Source organism: Amyelois transitella, chromosome 17, assembly GCF_032362555.1.
Source record: "Amyelois transitella isolate CPQ chromosome 17, ilAmyTran1.1, whole genome shotgun sequence".
Classification (NCBI taxonomy): Eukaryota; Metazoa; Arthropoda; class Insecta; order Lepidoptera; family Pyralidae; genus Amyelois; species Amyelois transitella.
Genome location: NC_083520.1, coordinates 7379963 through 7404787, shown reverse-complemented (window position 1 = coordinate 7404787; position 24825 = coordinate 7379963). Strand labels below are relative to the sequence as shown.

The following is a 24825-nucleotide window of genomic DNA, read 5'->3' as shown; positions in this document are numbered from 1 at the left end:
GAATAACATGCTTGAATTGTAGAAGACGAGCACAGAATGTAAAATGTGTGAATATTTATGATTGTTATTTATTTTTCAAGGTCACAATTTTGAATCGATAAAATAAATCTCTGTGTTTCGGTGAATTTAGTAGGAAAGACTAAAGGATATAAACATCTAATAATTTGTGTATTACAAATTCCCAGAGTAGTGTTAACAGTTACACCAACTGCAGTATAATTTACTTAATTATTTTGTTTATTTTCTTCTTAATGTGAAATTGCAACATAGCCTTGGTTAGTTTACGTCAAAATTGATTTGAACGATAACGATGGGTGACTGTGATTTTTGAAAAATTTTAATAGGGCAACACAATTTTTTTCAGCTTGTTTGAGGTATACTTAGTAATATAGTGTTAACCCATACTTCCTAAAAAAAGGAGTTTAAAAAATTGGCGGGTGTCATGCGCCATGCGACCGTTCCATTACTTTCGCTTTCTTAAGAGTAAAGAAACAAGAGTCTATTAGAAAGGCTTTTTTGTTTTATGCAACTGCAAAAATATAGTTTATTTTTTATTGAACATAAGTTTTTATATCTAATTAATTAGGTTCCGCTTACTTCTTTCTCAACACTCTAATAAAAATGAAACTAATTTACAATTCATTAAATTCTTTTTTTTTTATTCACGTTCGTAAGATATGTACCTAATGAACATGTTAAATAGGTTATTAAAACAAACACCTTTTAGTTGATCATATTATCATGGCCAATGAAACATATCTAAATACCTCTATTGTTTTTTTTTCAATGTAGTGCTTAGTGTCTTTGAAAACAATTATTTTCTTGAAAGAGTGTGAGAGGCATCTAAAATTGTTAGATATAATAAATTCTTTTTAGTGTTACTTTCAATGTAGGTACTTTTAATTACATTTACGTTTTTTCGTAGATGTGCACCTCAGTTCTCCCATATTTCATAGATGATCCAGTGCTTTAGTAACAGACAGTTCTAAATATATTCTACTCTATGCTCAATTGTTGTGGACATCTTTTGTTGAGTAGGTACTTGTAGTCGTGAAAAAGCTACACTTTCTCGTCTCTATTGCTAATTATCGACTCCTAGTATTGTTCTTCTACAACATATTTTTACGCAATTGTTCCACAACACAATCAAAGCTAACAAGAATCATTGCCCATACATACAATAGAATTACATTTTTTCTGAAATGAAATTGCGTATTACGTGAACAAACGTAATATTTTTGTTAATACTATGTTCTTGTTTCATTGCAATTGTTTTTATATCGGTATAATTATGTGTTCTGTGGTAAATGTTCCGAGTTGTAAATCGCTGTTTAATTATCAATTTGCACATTGTTTTGCATATTTAACATCTGTGGTAACAAAAAAGTTGGTTCTGCATTGGGAGACTGCCTACGTTGGTGTGGTCACGTATTGCAGTAACCGGAAAGGTAATTGGGAACAAAATATGACTGGACACGTTGTCGCCCGAGTGTTCAGGTAGAAGAAATAGATAAAAATAGTGACGTCATCAGACGTGAAATGGAAACTACTCGTCAAAACAAAATACAAAGTGACGTAGAAGGTGGTCGAAGTTATTCGAATGAAAGAGGATGATACAACAAATTAATAGCGACAAAAAACCGTGCACTAACAAATAAGTAAGTTACATTAAACCACGTGGGCGGAACATACATTATACTACTCTGTCAAGAAAGTAGCAGGAAAAGATCAATAATACACAAACTGTTTGTTATTCATCCAAATTTATTTTATCACCTTCAAAATATGCTCCTTTAGAAACGATACACTTACGCCAACGAATAATCCAATCATCAAAACATTTTTTAAACGCTGTTTCCGGAATTGAGGTCAGTTCTCGCCGCGAATTCTCTTTTATGTCTTCTACCGATTGAAAACGGGTGCCACGAAGTGGTAATTTGAGTTTAGGAAAAAGAAAAAAGTCGGCTGGAGCCATATCTGGTGAATATGGTGGTTGCTCGATGGTATTTGTTGAGTGTTTGGTTAAAAATTCGTTCACAATGATGGCCTTGTGCGAAGGTGCATTATCATGGTGCAAAATCCAAGAATTTTCTTTCCACAAATCTGGCCTTTTTCGTCGGATTTGCTCTCTTAAACGCCGCATAATACTCAAATAATATTCCTTATTTACCGTTTGACCTTCCGGCAAGAATTCCGAGTGCACAACACCGCGATAGTCAACATGACTTTGACTTTTGAACGACTTTGGCGTGGTTTTTTCGGTTTCGGTTCAGTTGGAAGGCGCCACTCCGAAGCTTGTTGACTAGTTTGCATGTCAAACTCGTAAACCCACGTCTCGTCACCAGTAACAATGCGTTTCATGAATGTTGGGTCGGAATTGACTCGTTCTAGCATGTCCTCAGCGACTCTCATGCGATTGAGTTTTTGAAAAAAATTCAGGTCTTTTGGGACTAGCCGAGCGGCAACATGTTTCATACCCAAATTATTAGTTAAAATGGTACGGATCGACTCGTGAGATACAGAAAGTTCGGTGGCTATCTCTCTCAAAGTTGAATGAGGATTTTCAGTCACTATTTCCTTCACTTTTGCGATGTTAACTTCAGTTGCAGACGTTGATGGCCTACCAGAGCGAGGCAAATCTTCCATCACATCTCGACCGCTTTTGAACGCTTTGTACCACTCATAAGCACGAGTTTTTGATAAAGTCGATTCACCGTAAGCCTTCTGTAACATTTTCAGTGACTCCGAACACGATATTCCACTGGCAATGCAAAATTTAAGACAAACTCTTTGTTCGATGTTTTTATCCATTATGAAATTAGCAATACACACTAGATATGATATAACTAAAAATAGCACTGTATTTAATGTAAACAACAGATGCAACTCAAACTCCGCGCCAAAATGGAAAACAGTTGTGCCAATCTAACAACAACAAAAAAAACAAAAATTTGAATTTGGAACCATAAATAAATAATCCATTCCCGATACTTTTCTGACTGAATGTACTTCGTACGAATATGTTAATGTTGATTTGTACTCGTATGTAAATACGACTTCTCAAATTGGGTCAGGTTGCTAATCTTAAAACTGGTACCGGTAACATTGTCTGCTTGGACTTTAACTAGAAAGAATTTCATAACAAATGGTACTCAGTATGTCAGTTTATGACAGATTTTCTTTCACTCACATAATATTTCATATGTTAATGCAAAAAATACTTACGTAGGTATCTAAATGCAAACCAATGTATTCTAGAAATATACAAGAATTTCGTTTTACACGGGCGGAGGGCATAATTCAATCGTAATCGTAAATTATAAATGTGAAAGTGTTTTTTGTTGGACTGTCATTCACTTCAAAGCCACTGAACCGACCTCCATGAAATTTTGCATAGGTAAGTACATACAGAGTGGCGTAGATAGAACGACCCCAACAAGACACCCATATCATTCTTATGTCCCGCGTGAAAATACCCATAATTTCACAGGCAGAGTCTCTGGCGAAAGCTGTTCTAACAATAAAAAATAATAAACCATCTCGCCTTAACTATCGTTCCGTCTTAATAGAGATACTAGCGAGTCAATAAACTACTTAACACTTAAAAATCTTAATTAATCAAACTTTCTCTAGTGAGTGTCTCATTATCATGATAACACTTTTTTTATTTATAGTCATCCCGAGATAATATAAATGGATGTTCGGCTACTACCAAAACTCATCTTCTTCCATGGCGTATCCCATAGTATTGTTGGTGTCTTTACCTCTTTGGACAAGAAGCCTAGGGTCCACTTGTGAAAAATGATCTTGGATTGGGTATGTATTAGACATACATACATATCATGTTTGCCTTTATCACTTGCGAGTTGCGACAGAGCCAACAGTTTTAAAAAGACTGAAAGGCCACGTTCAGCTGTATGGCTTTATGATGGAATTGAGATTCAAATAGTGGCAGGTTGCTAGCCCGTTGCTTACAAGACGAATCCCAAGTTTATTAGCCTATCCCTTATCCCTTTTATGACATCCACGGGAAAGATATGGAGTGGTCCTACTCTTAATTACCGGGAACCACATTGCACATGTCAAGTAAGACATGGCAAGAAATACATATACTGCTTAAAACGTGAGATGCGTCTTCACGGCGATGGGATAATAAGTTGTATTTCAATTTCATTATTTTAAGCCATCCAGCTCAACGTGGCCTTCTTTTCGAGATTTTTTTTGGCTCTGTCTATCCCATTATGATGAAGACGTGATATGTGGATATATTCAGACACTACAGAAAAAAAAAATACATTACCGGGACACGGACGGTGCTTCAAAGAAAGAGACAACTATGTTTTGTTAACAAATTAGCCTAGTTCTGTCAGCACGGGTCCGGTTGGAATATGTCAATATATCAGCATTATTAATTAAATATTAATCGATAAAGTAATTACAAAAATACAACACAAAATATTACTAATATGCTATTAAGACTTGCCCTTGATCTAAATAACGTCTATAAATCGATTCATCAATGTGTTGATTGAAATTATTTCAGAAATAATGATTGTGACAGTCATGATTTAAATCGATCTTAGTATTTGATATTCTTATTGACCGATTTTGACAATCGGTTTTTTAAATATTAATTTAATTCCCTACCAGTGTTGTTCATTTACATAGGTAATTGTAACAAATTAAAATCAAATAAGTAATAATGAAATTGTAGTAACAAAAGTACTTTATAAATTATGCTTGAATGAATACCTGGCTATCCTTTGAATATTGGCAGACAACAACAAAACTTATTGTTGGAAACAATAAAAAAATACCAGTAATAAATATTGTTACGAGTACTTTTTCGCGGAACCTAACTTTAGGATTTCAAGTAATGAGTAATAATTAGGCGCCAACGCCGTCTACCACCCGTCATGAAACAAAGTTAATTTAAATTATAACCTTGGTAACAATGGCTGTTATATTATGGAGTTGACAAGAGCATTATATTACTTTTGATCTTGGAAAAAAACGCTCTCTCTTTTTCAGGTTCGTGGTTAAAGGTCCTCAGGGAGTATTCTAATGTCGCGTTAGCATCGCAAGTCACGAATAAAAAAATATACCTAAATGTAATGAAAATAATAAATTACAAAAACTTGTATGTTAAATTAAAAACCAGTTTTTATGTACTTTTCTGTATAGTTGTGTGAATGTATATATTATTCTTGCAGATCGGGTGACAACTACCAAAATCAAGTCCCAAAATTATGTAATATCAAATTTTAGGTTAATGTGCTTCTTATGTTATTTAATCATTAAAATTATCAATTTCTCAGTAATTCTCTGTACCATGCTATAATTAAATAGAATAATAAATAGGTGATATTACAATAAAAATATTGTAGACCTATGTATGTCGATGCCAAAGATACTGTAGGCTAATCTCTCAGATCGTTAATACAAAGATTGCAAAAAGAATTTAATAAGAAGGCTTCTCCAGTCGTTATCTTCAATGAAGAAGCTATCACCGAACCATTGACTCACTTGCAGATATTTTAAGGACTTATTTGATGATATGACTTCTAATTCTGACTCAAATGTACATAAGTCGTGACTAACGAGTCATTGGTGGCGCCTACACATTTTTATGTTCGACTTTTATAAAAGAACAGTTATCCGATGTGAGTATTGAAATTGTTTAGCTCTTTATGGAAATACTTGCCCGTTTTCCATTTATATGAATATTTATTTTTTAATTTTGATAATTAGTACGATTATATATCAAAATAAATACAGTCCAAACGCCATCTTTTATGATCAAAAGAGTCTACTCGTGACCAAAATGACATTTTTGTTTACGAATATGTCAAACGATCTAGGTATATCATATTTTTATTCATAGTTTATTTTATTTTATTTCATTGTATAAGATCAGTATTTAGTAGGTTTTTGGAAGCCGTGATTAAATTTTTTTTTAATATTAAAAGCATATATTTCTATTATGTTTTATTGTTTTTTTTTTTCATTACAATGAATATTATACTTACCAACAATGTTTTAATTATTTATTTCCTCTTATCACCATTTATATTAGATATAATAATAATGATGGAGTAGAGAAATTTTCAAATCTTATATTTGAAAATATATCCTGACCATTTATGATAAACATACCTTAAGAAACCTAGAGTATTTGAAATGGACGTGATAAGTGTGTCTATTTTATTTTTTACTTAAACCTATACACCCGCGATAAACCAAACATACCCTTATACCTATAACCATGAACATAAAATTTATATTTATCCAAACATCCTTTTCCGAACTGGTCTTCCATAACATATCTTTATTGGCTGTCAGGTGATTTATATCCCTTTTTAAATTGTACCAGGACAATGCAATGAACTAAAATAGACTATAAATATAAAGATTTCAATTCAGTGTTTCCTGTCATTAACGGTTCTTTTTAATTCATAATATTGTCAGCACTAGATGAAATAAGTGAAAGTGCATCAGACCATTGGATCGTAACCTTATTTATATATAAACTTACTTATTTTATTATTATCTTGAGGCAATTTAGTCTTATTTATTATTTTGTACTTGAATGTTGCCTTTCAGTATTTTCAAGACTGTTGGCTCTGCCTACCCCGTAAGGGTATGTGATTATATGTATGTATGGATGTTATTATATTCATAATTCAGGTAAGCCAGGTCTTAACACACCAAATGCAGATCAGAAGTAAAGCAGTTTGTAAGGGCCCGCACCAAGTTGTTAATTTGTAATGCCTTAAATCTCTTCTTCCTTCGAAAATAGTCATTGGGACATGGCCGCGGTGGGATTCGAACCTGTGCCTTTTATGCGCATCACGCATTTTAACCGGGCACCTTACCGATTCGATCACCAACGCTCTCTTGAAACGATAATTATATCTTGTCTCTCAGTCATGCTTGACCGATGTTCTACCAAAAAGTTAGACCTTCCAGGAAATCTAGATGCCGAAAATTTGCTTCACAATGGGCTACCGTGTCATCAAATAATTCTAGTACAGTTACTTTAACAATGACAGGAACTAAGTCTACTTTAATGTGTCTGCAATTTTACTTTTTACTGTAAATAAATTTATTTATTTACGAATACATTCTTCGATACAAATCTGTGGGAAAGAGTGGAATAAACCACTGTGAATCTATCTGTGATTGTAGTAAGGGGCTACTTAGAAAAAATTAAGCTTATTAAAACGTTGATTTCATCATTGTACATCTTTATAATATTTTTTGTAAATAAAATAGGTATTAATTGTTCTAAACATTGTCACAAAACTAGAAGTTTCGTGAAGGATAACAGGTTGCCGATCGCCTATTGTATACATAGATTTTGATTTAATACACAGATAAAATATGGCATGGAATAACATATAGGACACATTTTGTCCCGAATATCCCACGAAATCGGAGCCCCGGGGCGCAACTAGTAAGTAATATAGTAACTCGAAATGATTTGATCAAATACGGTTAATATTAGCCCCATTTTAGAACAGCCAAAGTTAAAAATTAGCAACCCTTATTTACAGCCGGACACAAATCGGGAATTAATATTCTAACCTCATTTACCTACGTAAATAAACTGTAATAATGACTCACAAACAAGTTTAACTGAGACATACGCAACATTATTAACTTCCGAGAAAAAATAAGCGTTTTTTTTGTGTGTCGCAAATCAGTCGGATTCTGTGGTAAACATTGTTGTTTACTGGTTGTCATTTTTGGGCAAAAAATCGGCCAATACTTTTTGTTAAATAAGGCTTAACTTAGGCGTCTGTAGTTGCTAATTAAACAGTTTTACTTTACTTATACAAACTAAACGTCGATGATGGTTTGAGGGGAAGAAAGGTTAACCTTCTTCTTGCGCAGACTGTAAAACTCAATCATGAGAAAGGTCTACAAACTTGAGATTTTTTTGGGCTAGAAACTTGCCACGATCCGAATCTCAATTCCACTATAAGCCATTCATGTAAAGTAGCCTTCAGTCTTGTTACTATTGGCTTTGCCTACCCTGCACCCCTTACAGGTATAGCGATATGCCAAATGATAGCTTACCTAGATTAGAGATAAATAATATTTTTTTATCCAAATATTAGCGACGCGACCCGGCTTCGCACGGGTATCATCCATACAAGTAAACCTGTCTTTTCAAATCTATCTGCATCAAAATCTGTTGTGTAATTTTATAGATTTAATTATAATAATAATTAAGCATACATACATACAAAGGCGCAAACGCCAGAATTGACTTTGCTTTATACTATGTAGTGATACTCTAAATATCAAGCATTTCATTACCAACTAAATTACCAAAATCAATCAACGCCATACAGTGCCGTTAGCTATTTATATGCTGTCAAAAATTTGATCAACTTGATCGAGACGGCACGTTTTTTGCAATTCCATAACGGAACCATACCTACTTTAAGCATAGACAATAATGGCCTCACTAATATAAGGCGATTACTACATGCTTTTTCAAAGATAATCTATAAAGCCACCTTAAAATCTCGTGTCGCGATGTATGTCAATGATAAACTATGAAACTACTGAACTGATTTTAATCAAACTTAACATGTAGGCTATAACTAAATTGTAATTTTATTACTGAGCCACAAAAAAAAATTTCATGAAATTAGACATAAAAAGATTACATCCTTAGAGAAAGTCAAACAGACTCAAAAAAATTTCATGTAAGTACCTATAGTTGTATTTCCAGGAGTTCTTACTTAAAGTACGAAGTTGTATGCATAAGCTATTCAAGTAGGGTCATTATACATATAGCCTAAGATTAAGTTAAGAGAAAGCAAGCCGCCAAAACATATAGGATTGGCAGTCCTTTTCAGTTTTCACTGCAACATTACGGTCAAGTCTGATAGATGGATGGACTTGACCTTGTAAAGTAGATTTTAGAGTAGCTTGTGGACTACTTTAGGCGTTCGTTTGCTTAACTCTTATTTTATTGTATGCTGCAAAATATTCAGTTAATTTTCTTTTAAATGTTGTTTTATTATGTCCGTAAGTGGTTTAAAAGTTCAGTCAATGATTAATAAGAATCATCATAGTGATACGACGAGTAAATAACTTAGTCAATAATAAATCGAAATTGAATTTACTATTCGTGCTATTCAAATAAAGCCGGACACGAGTAAACGGAGTAACTATAGTTTCTTTGTTACAAAAACATCTAGAATAAAGCACAATTTACATGAATAGTCCCTTTTTAAAAATCGTGGAACAGTTACAAGTCACACATACTCAAAAGTCAACATTTCTGTAAGACGAATACAAAAGTCGCACAAAACCGAAGACATGCTCCAAAAATGGCCGAAATAGGTCGCCTAGTCACAAAGAAGCGGACAATTTTAATTGTTGCGTCCCCTTTACTTGCTACTGGATCGTCTTAAGACGCAGGAATATATTGAATAGCGTTGTTTGCACCCCGTTCTTGTTCGGTTTAATCCTACTAGTTGCCATTTATCCTAGACAAGTGAGACAGCTGTCTATACACCGGTTTCTCGAACTGAGGCAGTGTGCCCTTCCAATCGGGTTTGGAATGGTTTCAATTTAACGCCTAATAGCATAGTTGGTTCCTTGTAACTGACCGTTAGATCAGGTTTTGCGGTGTTATCTCATTTCATATCGTAAATAGCTGATTGTCCTTTGATAGGTTGATGGCAAGCTTTTATTTAGAGTACAATAGCTAACCCGGCTAAAAAGCAATACCTATTTCAACAAAACATTCTTGAAAATTATATTTTTTATTTTTATACAAACGGCAAATCCTAGGCGTTTGTTTCATTTAGTGTATAAGTTTGAAGAACATCTTCCAGATAAGTATACTAAATAATAAATTAATCTCAGGACAACACGCTTGTGCTCAGTCTAAGTACCTACTATCAAGTACAATTGCGGATTTATAAACACCCTTCTAAACACTGGGTTCACGGACTTTGCATTTCGTGGATCAAACAGCTGACATTAACCACACAGATACTTAGCAATAACCAACTTTGTTTCTCAGTTATAAAGTTCAAAATTATGTTTGTGTACAAACCCACGTTCACTGCAGATCTATTGAATCGATCACGACGTAACTAACCTTAACGTAATGACCTTGCACCTGTCTTTTATTTTACTTTTTGTTCGTTTAACATTATACTGTAGAAAAAACTACCTATTCAACCTGATGCCTGTACCTACATTTTGCCTTACGCTACTTGGTGAACATACATAATGTTTAGCAAGATTTTTTATCTTTACAGTAACTAGTTCGCTTAATCGAAGCTTATTACTTGATTGGATGAACTATATAAACTGTTCAAATAATTTAGTTGGTTTTGGCTTTCTTATTTCTACTGTCACATTTATTTATTAAAATTTCTAGGTACTTGTTACTAGTTTTGCTTCTGCAACCTTTCTAACCAAAGCGTACCCATATAGCATCATGGTTACACATCGCACGTTAAGAATCAAACCGTCACTATACGAAATTATGCAAATATCGACTATTAACGCCATCTAGTAGCGCGCGGTAAGAACAGTGTAATGCAGAAACTCCCATGTTTATATCATAATCCGTTCGATAGATGTCATTAGTGTCGATATGTCATTGGTGGGAGATCACGAGGCCGTTGACAGCAACATCGTCATTTTTTCATTAGAGACATGGCCGCCGTGATGTTGAGGTCAATTCTGTATTGAACAGTGACATTTTTTGTTTACCTACGCTTTTCCTGAAATTATAAGGTAAGTTTGACTGGGTTTATACATAAAAAACGTTTTTAAACAAAAAGTGACAGTTTTCTTTTTATTTTAGTTTGTATGTTAGATCATACTTTTAAAGAATAGTGTATTTAAATGTAAAGTGTCAGTTGTCCCGTTATTTATGTTGGATATTTGGAATATTTTTTAAAGGTATACTGTCATTAAACAATAAGTGACAGTCTTCACATATTTTTGGTTGGATATTTGGAATATTGTTTGAAGGTATACTGTCATTAAACAATAAATGACAGTATTCGGATAATTATGTTCTTAAGTAAGATAACAATTTTAAATGATAATTGTAGTATTACAAATAGTGACAGTGTTTTCCATAAATTCAGAATGTATTATTTAAAACAATTTTAGATCTTTAATGTTTCTTTCAGTTTAAAGTCAGTATTGCTGCAATTTCGAGATGATCACCTTATTTATTAATCTGCCCCTATCCGAAAAGAAACGTTTTTGTCTTAATGTTCCAACTTTCTTGTTACTATACTAATAATAATTATTAAGAGGAATGATTTCATTGTTTGTTTGAATTTAATAGGCTACGAAAATACAACATGAATTTTAAAAAATCTTTTGCCGTTAGATAGGCCCTTATCCCTGAGTGACATAGGCTATGTAAGTAGTTTATAATAATTATGTATTAACGAATGCTGTAATTTTTATACCGAACGACAATTTTTGGTTAAAAGACATGACAATGTTCAGTGGTTTAAACGTGAAAGACGGACAAACAAACAAATAAACGTACTTTCACATTTATAATACCTATTAGTATAGATGATAACAATCTTTTATTGACCGTGCAACCTAACTTTGCCAATATTATCTTACAGTATCTTCATCATGCCTCCTATCAACCCAAGGACTCGTAAATTTAGAGGAATTATTAAAGATATTAATTCCAAAATTGAAGAATCTCCAGAAATAAACGAAACTACGAGTATTAGAGTTGCACAAGATCCAAGCCCAAGTTCCAGCATTACAGGCGTTCAACGTAAACAATACTTTAGAAACAGAAATTCTTCAAGTTCTTCCTGTAGCAGCCGTCAGTCTACTCGAGATTTTTCGCCTGCTTCCGATGATGATAAGGAGTATAAACCCAGTTCTCTAGATAATTCGTCATCTCAAGAATCTGACAATGAAACTCGTACACAAAACATTAAATTACCAAAAAAAGTATGTCAACAACAAAATTTAGTCAGTGGGTCTCAATCACAATTCAGTTCGTACAATTCACTTACACAAAAAGAAACACTATCGTCGGGAACTGCACCCGGATCATCTAGTTCATCTTCATCATCTAGTTCATCCACTTCTAGTACGTCTAGTAGCTCTTCTAACAGTTCTTCAGATTCTGAACAAAATTCAGTTGCACCATCGAAGCGGAAATGTGTTACAATGAACCAAAAAACAGATATTGAAATAATAATAAGCAAATCAACCGAATACTTGTCATCTTTACAACAAATAGCATTACAATATGATTCAAATAGTTCGTCTGATATTAATGAAAATGTGATTAAAAAATGTACAACGTCTGAAAGGCCCATAACCGAAGTAGATAATTCAAACAATTACATACATAATTTAGACTCATATTATGGAGAAACCCAAATACTCTCATTTCATGATAATCAAATTAACGCAACAGTTAATGGTAATTCTGAAGTAGCACATGACCCAGCAAATTTTATTTATGTTTCATCACCCCTAAAGCAAAATAATCCTACGTTTTATAATCCTCTATCTTTAAAATCAATTGTATTAGAGCAAATTAAAAATATTCAAACTGCAGCTATTAGTGATTTGACACCTGATGAAGTTTGCCAGAATGACTCTAATGGACAAACACGAAAAAGAAAGCGCGGCAGTAAAAAGGCTCTTGCAAAAACTTTACGAAATATGGGTTTAAAGTATACATCTTCGTCTACCAAACATAAAGTAATAACAGAAAGAAAAATAGGTGTTCCTTGTAATAATAATTGCCGATTAAAGTGTTCCAATAACTTTTCCGAAGAAGAACGCAAGGAAATTTTTTGTAACTATTGGAGAATGGGGTCACTTACACAACAAAGATACTTTATATCTAAACATATGAGTGAGATTAAACCGAAGTATCAATATAAAAAAATATCTAACAATAGAAAACCCAAACACTCATTTTACTTAACAATAAATAACCAAAAAAAGAAGGTATGCAAAATATTTTTCAAAAGAACTTTAGGTATCAATGACAGGCCAATTCGGACTGTTATAGAAAAATTTAATTCAACGGGTATTATTGAACCTGAACTACGTGGAAAACACAAAAATCATGGAACCAAAGTATCTGCAGAGTTATTGGCTACAGTTAAAAGACATATTGATAGTATACCCAGAATTGAGAGCCATTATTTGCGTCAACAAACAAGTAGAGAATACATAGAGGGAGGGAAAACATTAACCGATTTATACAGAGATTATAAAAAAGATTGTGAAAAGAATGGATCTGATTATGTCAAAATTAATATTTATAGAAAAGTGTTTAAAGAAGACTTTAATATAAGTTTTTTTACACCAAAGAAAGACCGTTGCGAAGATTGTGTTGCATATGAAAATGCATTACAACCAGATAAAGAAAAATTGGAAGAAAAGTATATATCACACTTAAAAGAGAAAGAATTAAGCAGGGCAGAGAAGTTACGAGACAAGGAATTTATCAGTGAGAATAATATTGTAGCATGTTATGATATGCAAGCCATGTTACAGGTTCCTAGGGGAGATGTGTCTTCTTTCTATTACAAATCCAGATTAAATTGCATGAATTTTACAATTTGCGAACTAAAAGCAGATAATACAGACTGCTTTTTTTTGGAATGAGGTTGAAGGGCAAAAGGGCGCAAATGAAATAGGTACATGCATTTTCAAATTCTTAGAGAAAAAGTCCGCGTCTTTGTCAGGAAAAGTAGATATAATATTTTACTCTGATAACGCATATGGCCAAAATAAAAACCAATTCGTATTTTCCACATACATACACGCAGTTAAGAACTTACCAAATATTAATTCAATAATTCATAAGTTTTTGATCAAAGGTCATACGCAAAATGAGGGTGACTCTGTCCATTCCACAATAGAGCGGCAGATAAAAAGAATGTTACGTGCTGGACCTATTTACGTCCCGGATCAGTACATAAATGCCATACGAGAGGCAAAGAAAAAAGGGAACAAATATAATGTAGTAGAAATGTCTCACAAGGAATTTTATGACATAAAAAAAATTCAAGAGTATAAATTGACTAAAAATACAGAAGGAGCGGTAGTTAAAGTAAGTGATATCAAGATTATAAAGATTGAAAAAGGGGATTCAAATAATAACGTAAGAGTATATTACAAGGAATCTTATTCGGAAGAAAATTACAAAGAAATAAAATTGATTAAAATACCTCGTGCTCGGCCTCAATTACTCCCTCTTTATACTTCAAAATTACCATTGTCTGATAATAAAAAAAAGGATCTTAAGGATCTTATAAAAAAAAATGCTATATTGCCGTATTATGTATCATCTTTTTATAATCACATTCTATAATTTTCAAGGGATTATAATAATAGGTGATTAAGAAATCCATCTCAAAATTGTCACTTTTTTATTTTGTACTAAGATTTTTTTACTATTTCTTTTTATTTTGATTTTGATTAGGTAAATAAAGTTTATAAAAAAAACTTAAATGAAAAAGTATTTGAAATAGGTATGATTTTTGTTTTATTTTCGAACTTAATGATACCAAAACAAAAACCAATTCGTAATTAGTGAGGAGAGTTGTTTATTGATTTTGGTCAAATTATTGTCTGTCTGTGAGACATTTGTTTAGAATTTAATTTTGTTATCTATTGTTTCAAATAATAGTAATATTGATAGTCTGATTACTGTGATTTTAGATAATAAGAACAATTTTAATAAGAATACTCTACAATTACCTAAATGGAAAAAAGATTAAGACTGAATGTAGCCATATAATTGGTAATAAAACATTGTTTTTTTATATAAAATCGACTGATTTCATAATAAGTCGTGGTTTCATTTACCCAATTTACCCAATTATATTATTTTGTTTATTTATCGTTATAAATATAGGAAGATAGTGTCATTTTAACGCATGTAATGTTTCAGCTCTAACTTAAGACATTTTGAAAAGTGACACTTTTAAATATTACGTGGAACAGTGACACTATATTTTTTAAAAAAAAGAAAAAAATCCGTTTTAATAAATAGATTTAAATCCTGTAAGTGGTTAGCACAAAGTTTATCCTAATAATAATAATATGGACACAAAAGTAAGAAAATTATAAACATAATAATAACATTTTGCAATGATTGTAAATTTTGGGACTTCAAATGAACTTTCTGAGGTTTTGATTTTTTTGCTTAGTGACGGTTTGATTCTTAACGTGCGACATACAGTTGCCTGAATGTGTAGGTAGGAACTCACGTAGTTTTCTCTCACTATACGAGCATTGATTATCTATAAAATAATATCTTTACTCAAAAAAGATTCATTGTCCAGACTAAACATGTAACGTGACATAACCCTAAACAAAACCATTTTTAATTTCAGTTTTTAATATCCGACAACTTTCTATCGCCTGCCCAAACCTTTGATATCTCCGCTACCTGTATCATCCCTTGGGATCCTTTATAACCTTTTTTTCCTTTTGTCAGTTTTTTTGTTAGATTGAATTACTGGTTGTGAGGTTGCAGCCACCATCGGACATGCATTCCAGCTGCTAATTTGGTAGTATTAATACACGCATGTCATATGTGTGAAAGAGAGGGGTGATTCACTTTTTAGTAGATTCGGGTGCTCATGGTTCACGCTTGTTATATTTTGTTTTGTGGTTATCTATTAAGAAAAGATTCTGACGTATGTAGGTAGGTAACTCACCCGGGATAAAGTAAGGATTATTTTTGTCATGTTCGTAATGATTTTCATTCCTTAACTTTTTTACGTGCAAAGTACTTATAATTTCCTTATATCTAATAGGCAGATACATATAAACCGACAGTTTAATAATCAGTTCACTTAAATTCTCAGTAGTCATCAAAGGTCTGACGGAATTGTTTTTATTCAAATAACCACAGTACCCGAATTAAGTACAATAATTAGTAAAACAACAAAGCTGATCTGGCAACCAGCTGCTTTATTTACATCGTAGATAGAAGTGACACTATCCAACTGTTTAGCTCGATGATGGAATTGCTATGAAGTCTTGTGACTAAAGGTTTGTCTACCATGTAACGGGTAAAGAGGCCATTAGATCCTATCTGGCAAAGAGCCAAGATTTCTGGTGATTTGACTATGTGTTCAGAGTAAATTCTGCTATTACTTGTACCATCATCCCATAATGATTCATTACAATGCTTACTGAATCATTAGTTATCTTGAAATGGAAGATATTTCGGAAGTTTTATCTTATCTTTTAATGTCCCTGTGTTCGAAACAATGGGAAATAGGTAAGTATTCAAACAATAGCTTTGTCAAAATCTTCATCGTAAAGGTCGAATTTAAGGTTTCCTTTGACATTGTTAAGGTTGTAAAGTAGGTATGAATAATTGTTTGGAAGAGATTTGATCCTCCTAGAGGAATGAGTCTATCCGAAGCTTTGTATTTGTAATAATAATAGTTTGGAGTAGGTACACAAGTAACAACTTAATGTAAATATTGTAAACCACGTTCTCTCCACGATCATATTTTGTCATTTCCCAATCGAGATTCTACTAGATAATTCTAATGCGTTGTAGCCGTGACATTGCTTATTGATTTTCTGTTTCATGTTATGAATTAATCATTTATTCAGTACGCCATAACCACGTTCTTCGTTATATTGTTTTCAAGTAGTTAGCTCACGGTGAGAAACAGATTTGTTATTCGATACCTACTAATAGTAAAAATAGCCTCCACAGTACCGAACAGATTTTGCAAGAGAATGTATGTACTTACAGACTGTGGAGGACACCAGCGGAGCCTCGCGACCTTTGCGCGTAGGTACCCGCTGACATTTCACTGCACATTTACTAGCAATTGTTTTATTTCACTAGCGCGTACCACGGTGGGTGACGAAACATCGACAAGTCGGTAAACGAGACTCATCAAAATTAGTTCCGATTTTATTTACTCACATACGATACGAATCGAGATACAAACAATGAAATAGAGGTCAATCGTTGTAAGAAAATTGCCTCAATTACAATTGCACAATCTACGCGTCTCTGATGATGGCATCTTAATACTAACGGTTGTTTCGTTTATGTAGTGTAATAAAAATACCGAGATTAATAGATAATACATCATTTTATTTATATTAGGTATTTCTATAACAATACTTTTAACAGTCTTAAAATAAACGACTTAGGGAGACAGTAGGCGGTCAACGCCATATCTACAATATGTACATTTTAAGCGCAGGTGAGGGAGGCGAAGGCGCGCGGCGCAGGGTTGGGCGGCGCGCTGTGGCGCTGCAGGCTCGCGGAGCAGCCCCCCACGCCGCGCGCCACCGCCTCGAAGAACTGCCGCAGGTCGCTCACCGACCGCGTCGGCGGCGCCTGCAGGTCGTGCAGCGACGCCGCGCGCCGCGGAGTCGTCTCCGGGACAACCACGGGCCTCGTCAGCTGCTCTGTACTCCGTGCCAATCCGCTACCAGTCTTAGACAGCGATTCGAATAGTGCCCTTCGCTCCCTGACAGGCACGTACTTGGCTACTGCTTCGTGAGCATTAGGCGAGCAAGATCTCGCTCTGCTTTCTAGAGAAGCGGTTTTGCGTCGTGCAGCCTCCATCGTGAAGCGGCCGCGCTCCGCGGCGCCAGCCGTCCCCTCCCAACGTTTTAGGTAACGGTGACGACCTTGCTCCGAATCAGTAGATCGAGCGCGCGGTAGTGTGTGATGCTGCGCGTTCAATTTGCTGCAATTGTCGCATTTGATGACCTCCGCTTTTCTTACCGGCGCCGGCGCGTCCACCACGTCTGTGGTTTTCAATGCGTCGAGGGAGAGGGTCAGGTCGAGGCTGCGGTCGGACGATGAGTCGTAATCGTCGTCTTCGACGACGATACCCTCATCCGTTGCGGCAGGCGAATGATCTCTTCGAGGCAACTGTGTTTCTGGAGAAGTTAGCAGCCTCCGCCGAGCTCTCGGTGGCGCCCGGGGCGGACATGCCGGGGTCTTTTGTTGAGGAGCCTCGTTCTTTGGATTTCGACTGGTATCCGCCGCTGGCAGCACGTCCAGGAAGCGGACTTGTGGTAACGGTGTCTGGCCGAGAATCTCGACACATAGTGCGCGCACCCATTTGGCATATTCCGCCGCATTACAAGCCTGTAACAATAGAAAAAATATATAATTATTATAGAAAGCAAGGACGTCTATTTTGTAACTGGGGCCTGATAATAGAAAACTGAATTAAATACGATTGCTAATTTGAATAAGAGTTATTTCAACGGAAACGTTAACCTCGCACGTATGTTGAACTTTTGTAGTGACGACAATAAAACATCTGATCTTGAGGCCTTCATAGACTAGCGACAAAACATTAATGCTCAAGGATCATATGTCTTTCTTCAGAACGTGTTTCTTTCAAGTGTCAACACCTTCACGATCTATCCCTTCTTATGTTAATAGTGCCATCAAAAGGTCGCCTTATACAAAAGGCGATGATTTACGTGTGTTGCGCTCAGTAAGGTCTATTAAAGCGAGCGAATCGTGAGAAAGGTGGGTCGAAGGGGCTGAGGTCTCGCAAGACGTTACCCAAGTTTCCTAAGATAAAGCACACTTATTGGTAACGGAATGCAATAACATTTTCGTGACTATTTTACTTAATAGTTACATTAGCAAATTGGGAGTTAAACTAACATAGAATAGCGTTCAGTAGCAACTCATTCAGTTCACGAAGATTCCAGCTCAATCGTTGTTTTTTTAGGAATCCTAGTAACTTCACACGCGAAACTGTTTATCGACTTTCAAATGCCTTGTTGCAACCAAGTGCTATTAAACTTGCAATATCCGTCCTCAATCAAACATAAGTGATTGGCTTTTTAGCACGATGGTCAATGATGAAGTTTCTCAGACATTATGACATATTCTTGCCTCCAAAGTTCCATACATTAGAAGAGTCTTTATGTATAAAGACTGTGGGTTCAGTAACTAAAATAAATTGTATTAAATCTGTGAAAATTCTCAAAAACCACCAATCTATCATGATCAAACTCCTCGGTAATATCATCTTCACCACAACGTCAAACAAAACAGCTTAGACAAATTATATAATTTTAAACAGTAGTAATATTGATTTATATCTTGTAACCACTAAAGTGGCACAACTGATGAACTGTTGATAATTTATGAAAGCATTGTAGTAGCAGACAATGACGCCGTACGTGACCGCGCCGAACACATTGTCTCTATATACACACGTGGTCATGGCTTAGTTTGTGTAATGAGGCCCAATTAGATAGAAAACTAATATTTTTATTCAAAAGGCTTATATGATATTAAAGAGAAGTTATGAAAAAAGTAATTTAGAAGGGGAAGATATTCGCTAATGTAATAAATAGACTAACTGTCCTGAGTTTGCATTGTCACGAGCTGATTACATAATATTATACATTATACAATAATATATAATAAAATGCATTTTTGGTAACTAAATCAGTATAAATATGAGTATAAACAGGATGGTTGGACGGTGATTCTCACACAAACGACATCGAGATGTCAATCAAAAATTAAATCAAAACGATTAAAATTCAAATTCAAGATTTGTTATTATGAAATTTAGCTAAAAACTATTTGAACTTTAATTGGGCCACAGCTAAACCCCACTATGTTTATAGTTACATAGTACCAAAACATAATAACGGAAAATTACTCAAATGATAGACTTGCAATATTAGGCATATTCTACAACGACCGCATTGCTACTCACTAAGAAAAAAAGGTAAAAACTAATAAATTACAACATGAATTACATTTCCTAACGCTCATATTGAGGAATCTTAAATAGGAATAGTTTCCTCACATGTCTACCGTCCGGAACGTATTCAAAACGGAATAACAAAAGAACTATAATACTTTTCCACATCATTGACGCCTATAAATGTTTCCCGGATGTCGTGAAATCACTTTTCACTGAGGAAACGAAAGTGACGGTCTCTCTCATAGTTATTTTATTATTCCTTTATAATTGTTGGGCTATAATTATCTCTACGTCATCGTGGTACGTACTACATGCGCATGCGCAGGTAATGTACCTGTGTAACGGTAACGGTAAAATAATTTTCATTATCGGTTCAATATTTCATAACAAACAGGGTATTTGGATTAGTTCACATAGATATCTCTATATATAAACGCGAAGCTACACGATATTTTAATGTTACGGTGAAGTTAAAGGAAATCGGTATATTTAGGCATATGGATGTTTCATCTGATCCTATATGAGTGAATTCCCTACAAAAATTTCGAAGGTCAGGTGTAGAAGAACGGTAAATTTCACTATAAAGTATCGCGACTCGTCGTCGTGAAGATCAGTTGGTTCGGGACGTAAGCGATTTTATTGCCATTGTGGTTAAATATCATGTTTTTCTTCTCAATTACAAATTGTAACAATATATATTCAACAATAGTCACATACATAATATCACAAACACCCCTTATCCGTACGCCGTTGGTAGAGAAGGCTTCTCAGAGATAACATTTACCACTACCATTCAATAAGTAGGTAGGTATTGCAATTAGTAGGACGCCCTCTCGCGAGACTCACCGACGACCTGGTGAAGTCTGCGGGGAATCATTGGATGCAGGTTGCTTCGATTGCGTTCTCCCTGATAGCATCAGGACAGGACGATCTAGGAGTGACAAAATATTTAATAAATTCACCTGAAATGTGGCAACAGACGTGTCGTCGCGCAGCCTCGACAGCTGGAAGGCGTTGGGCAAGGTTGGTGCGATGCGCAAGTGGAGGTCCCGCAATGGCAACCTGGCCGCGGGTCTCCTGGGCAATGTGCCGTCGCGCCAGGCGAGCAGGCAGCCGCGCTGGACGGCCGCCCGCACCCAAGCCCACGAGTCGCTGTCGTCATTGTAATATTGTCGGAGTACACCTGGTGAACAAAATGTATGTGTGTTAAGTATTGGCGAAAACTTACAGTAAAACTGGAGTAGTGTCGCTTTGTACAGATGTTGACGGCAGTATAGGCTTATAAAATGGCGAAATCAAATCAAGAGAGATAAACGAAGAGTTAGGATTAAAAAAAATTGTGGAAAATTCTCTGTTTAAACATTTGGAAAATAATATAAAAAAGGTTTTTCTGAACCTACCGATATCTAAAATTTCCTCTACAATACTCTGAAATGTTTCAAGTATTTAGTTGAAATTAAAAACGTGTATTTAAACCACCATTTGATGAAATTAGGCTAAAAAGGGGCTGTCTGTTAGTTTTGTGCGCGGAACAAATTTATGATTTTTCCCAATTCACATACTAATCATCAGAGCATTACATCTTTGCAAAGGAAATAAATAAACACTGTACTTTGTTTTATCTATGATCCGATAACCGAGCAAGCCCTAAAGTATCGATATTAATCTTATCAGTTCGTTATCATTGCAGATTTCATCATGTACCGAATTGGTTCTAGGAATATAACTGTTTGCTTATTAGAAACTTATGTAATGATATAAAATTGTCATGTATGTGTGTATCACACAAGTGTGAACCTACTTCTTTGATGGTACAAGACAAGAAGTATCGAGGCTAAAATAAATACTAAATGTATTTTAGATCGCATTACTAGAGATGTAAGTACTAGTTACAATGACCGATATGTAAGATAATGCCACTTATTGTGATCTATTTAATTTTGCATATAGGATTCTTATGTGTTCTAGTTCTAGGGGTGCACTAAGAAAAGATTTCGGAAATTCTCGTAGGTTCGGATCGGAAGGTAGCATTTTTTTATTTAAGTAGGTACAAGCGGGCGGAGCCGCGGATTAACAATGGTGTTTTTTAAAAATATTATAATTTTAAATTAACTTAGTTATTGGTTTACCACACTCTTTAGAATCGGGGTCATAAAGACCCCAGCCAACAAGGAAAGACAAACTCATAACTTAGTAAATATAAGTAATATTAAGATAAGTAATATTGATAGAAAATATATACATATAGACTATAAAAAAATAAAATAAATATATGCGTGATTATTATGTACTTATATGTGTATGTATGTAGGTACTCGTATATTATGACGCCCGAAAAGCCAATGTCGTGTAATTAGCTTTGTGTCAGTTTTTTTGCGATAAAAGCCAGGCCTCGCAAATTTGAACTCGGGCTCTTTCGACCATAACCTTTTCGGTGTCAGGACTCCTGACAAAGAACTTTCGGACCGATGAACTCATGTTTCATGTTGGATGTTGTTTTGGTTGTATCTGCATGTGCAAATGTTTGTTTGTACCTAGGTATAGGATAAACTGGATAAGCTCTTTTGAAATACGTAATCGTGCATTTGTTCAAAGATGTTTTTATGTTTTGTTTTTGTTTATTAAATCGTTTATAGGATGAAATATTAAAATAGGTACGTAATCGTGCGTTTGTTCAAGTTAACGTTTTGCTTATGTTTATGAAATCGTTTATAGAATGCACTTTTAAAACAGCCGCGTAATCGTGCATCAAGTTGTTCATATGTTAAGGTTTATTAAATCATGGGACCTACTTACATAACAATAGAAAATAATTTTTATTGAAGCGTGAAAAGTTCATCCATTATTGAACAAGCTCTTATTTTTTTTACTAAGTAATTCATGTGAACATTGTCTTATTTTTGCGTTTCTTAGTTGCACCCGCAATTGTTATGCTTCAGGAGTCTGCTTTGAAAGCGGTAGTAATTTTAATTCTAAGTGAAAATAACATAATGAAACTAACTTAATAGTTATGTGCTGTAGTAGTTATGAAAAAACTGTTCAGCCTTCAAGACTTTCAAATTACTTACTTGTTATAATAAAAATAGTAACAAAAACATTGCAACAATCCTAGATCACATATAGGCGAGCTTGCATAATTGATGAATGTGAATGAAGCGAAAGAAGTAGGCAATTAGGTATAAGTGGAAGCGCGAGGTGGAAGTCATGAGGAGAGGCCTATGCTCAGCAGTGGACGTCCTACGGCTGATGATGATGATGAGGTTTACAGGGAACATGGCAATGGCAACTGAAGGGCAAGTCGGAAAATGGACACTTCCTAACTATCCGGGCGATAGGCTTCATGTTTAAAAAAATTGTAGGTATAATATCTTATTGCATCATGAATCAAAAATTTACGAAAATAGGTACTAACGCTAAAATTATTTGCCAAAACAATTTTTGATTACAGGCGCTCTAACCCTAATCACCGTTATCATTCACTGAGTCACTGTATGTCCCGCCTGACGCCCACGCAAACGTTATCAACGTGGGATGAAACAGAGCTTATCACCGTTTTGAAAAAGTTCCAACTTCCTAGGTAATTAGTAGGTACTTACCTAATTGTTATGTTATTTATATTTATTTATTTATGTATGACCGTGCCTAGGCTATCAGGCGGCGGTAAACAGGGACTTTTTTAAGAGATGGAACCATAAAAAATTCACTGACTTACCAGTAAGCCAAATAACAAAAATGGAACTTTTGTAGGTAAGTAGGTACCTTTGTAGTTAGTTACTTTTGTCATGTCAATAGTAGGTAGTCTTACTGCTAAGAGCTAACTGGGTGGTTAGTGGTTACCCTATTCCAATGTAAATAAACCCTTGTTCGTTTTAGTTCCCATCAAGTTCCATTAAACCATATGTTTCTTATAAATAAGTAACAAGACACACATTTCTTGGTTTTTGTTAGGAATGTAGGACGTCTAAGTATAATCTACTAAGTTATAATCTACCTAATAATCGATCGATGGTAAGCTGTATGTAGGTAGGTAGGTATGAAGCTTTGATAATCAGACACGAAAGGAGGTAAATGTAAGTAAAACAAAAAAATGTTTTTTGAGATAGAGAAAGAAATTATAACACTTCATAGGTATTCCTATATTGCTCAGAGGAGAAAAAGTGGAGCAATTGAAAGAGTAGTTACAGCTGATGAAAAAGTGTGACAATTATGTTTGGAGGAGAGTGAATGCGGGGAGCATGGTGAACGGAGAACTGCATAACTATCAAAAATGGGATCGTCTAGCAGTTCATAGAAGCGAACCAACACTAATGCACGGGAGTGAAAAGTTGAATGTAAGAGAAGAAGCATGAAAGCCGAATAAACACAGCGGTAATGAGAGCATTAGGGGTAGTAGGTTCTATGATCGGAATAACATTGAGTAACAGAATAAGGACGAGAGTGATAAGGGAATTTGTGACGTGAAAGAAAATAGTGACAGGAATAGAAAATAACAAAAACAAGATTAAATGGTTGACTTAAAAAATAAAACCCAAACTATAACCATATAACCTAAACCCAAGGACAGATTGCCTGGTTGCACTACTATTGTGTTTTTGGCCATGCTTTTCTTACAAAATAAAAAAAATAGGAACAATTACTGACCCGATATCCTTATATTAGGATCTGTGGGCGTTGGCACAGGTCCCGGAGTTAATTCTGGACGAAGTTTTCTTAGTCCGGCCACCACACGCGGCGCCGGGGACTGTTCTCCTACAAGCATCGCCTCACCACAACATCATACAAACAAACACTACACCACACATCATCACTAGGGAAAACCAATGTCATTGAAGTCCAATCGAAGACAAAAATTAATCCAAGAAGAAATAATTTTCAATTCTAAACTGTTTCACAAATCGTCAGTCCAGTCACCTATCTGTCAAAATATATGTTCGTTTTTTTTAAAATTCGAAATAGTTCGTTACACGCGCGCGTTACAGGAATTTCGCCTGACTTCATGTAATAACAACGAACGACTAGCCGGCCGGCCGGCGCGTCAATGATTGTTGAATGAATGGGCGACGGCAAAGTTGACGTGCACCCC

The 24825-nt window shown here is 34.9% G+C and overlaps 2 protein-coding genes and 1 long non-coding RNA gene across 3 annotated transcripts in view; 2 read left to right on the top strand and 1 right to left on the bottom strand.

Moving 5' to 3' along the window:
• The window catches only part of LOC132902724 (uncharacterized), a 77566-nt gene extending 71784 nt beyond the window's left edge, over positions 1-5782 (top strand). Inside the window, exons 2-3 of the long non-coding RNA XR_009657223.1 lie at positions 3675-3816; positions 5032-5782. This is a non-coding gene — a long non-coding RNA (uncharacterized LOC132902724). The remainder of the gene's footprint in view (positions 1-3674; positions 3817-5031) is intronic.
• A 4721-nt stretch (positions 5783-10503) lies between these two features.
• LOC106143389 (uncharacterized) lies at positions 10504-13662 on the top strand. Its single transcript, XM_060948988.1, has 4 exons — positions 10504-10776; positions 11637-12295; positions 12599-12744; positions 13366-13662. The coding sequence occupies exons 2-4, from the start codon at positions 11647-11649 to the stop codon at positions 13660-13662; spliced, it is 1092 nt and encodes a 363-aa protein (XP_060804971.1). The 5' UTR covers positions 10504-10776; positions 11637-11646.
• Positions 13663-17113: 3451 nt separating this feature from the next.
• On the bottom strand, positions 17114-24805 carry LOC106134230 (uncharacterized). The gene is made up of 3 exons (XM_060948933.1): positions 24384-24805; positions 20705-20925; positions 17114-18145 (listed from the first exon to the last, which is right to left on the bottom strand). Exons 1-3 carry the CDS (start codon positions 24499-24501, stop codon positions 17237-17239), a joined length of 1248 nt encoding a protein of 415 aa, XP_060804916.1. The 5' UTR covers positions 24502-24805; the 3' UTR covers positions 17114-17236.
• Positions 24806-24825: the final 20 nt, after the last annotated feature.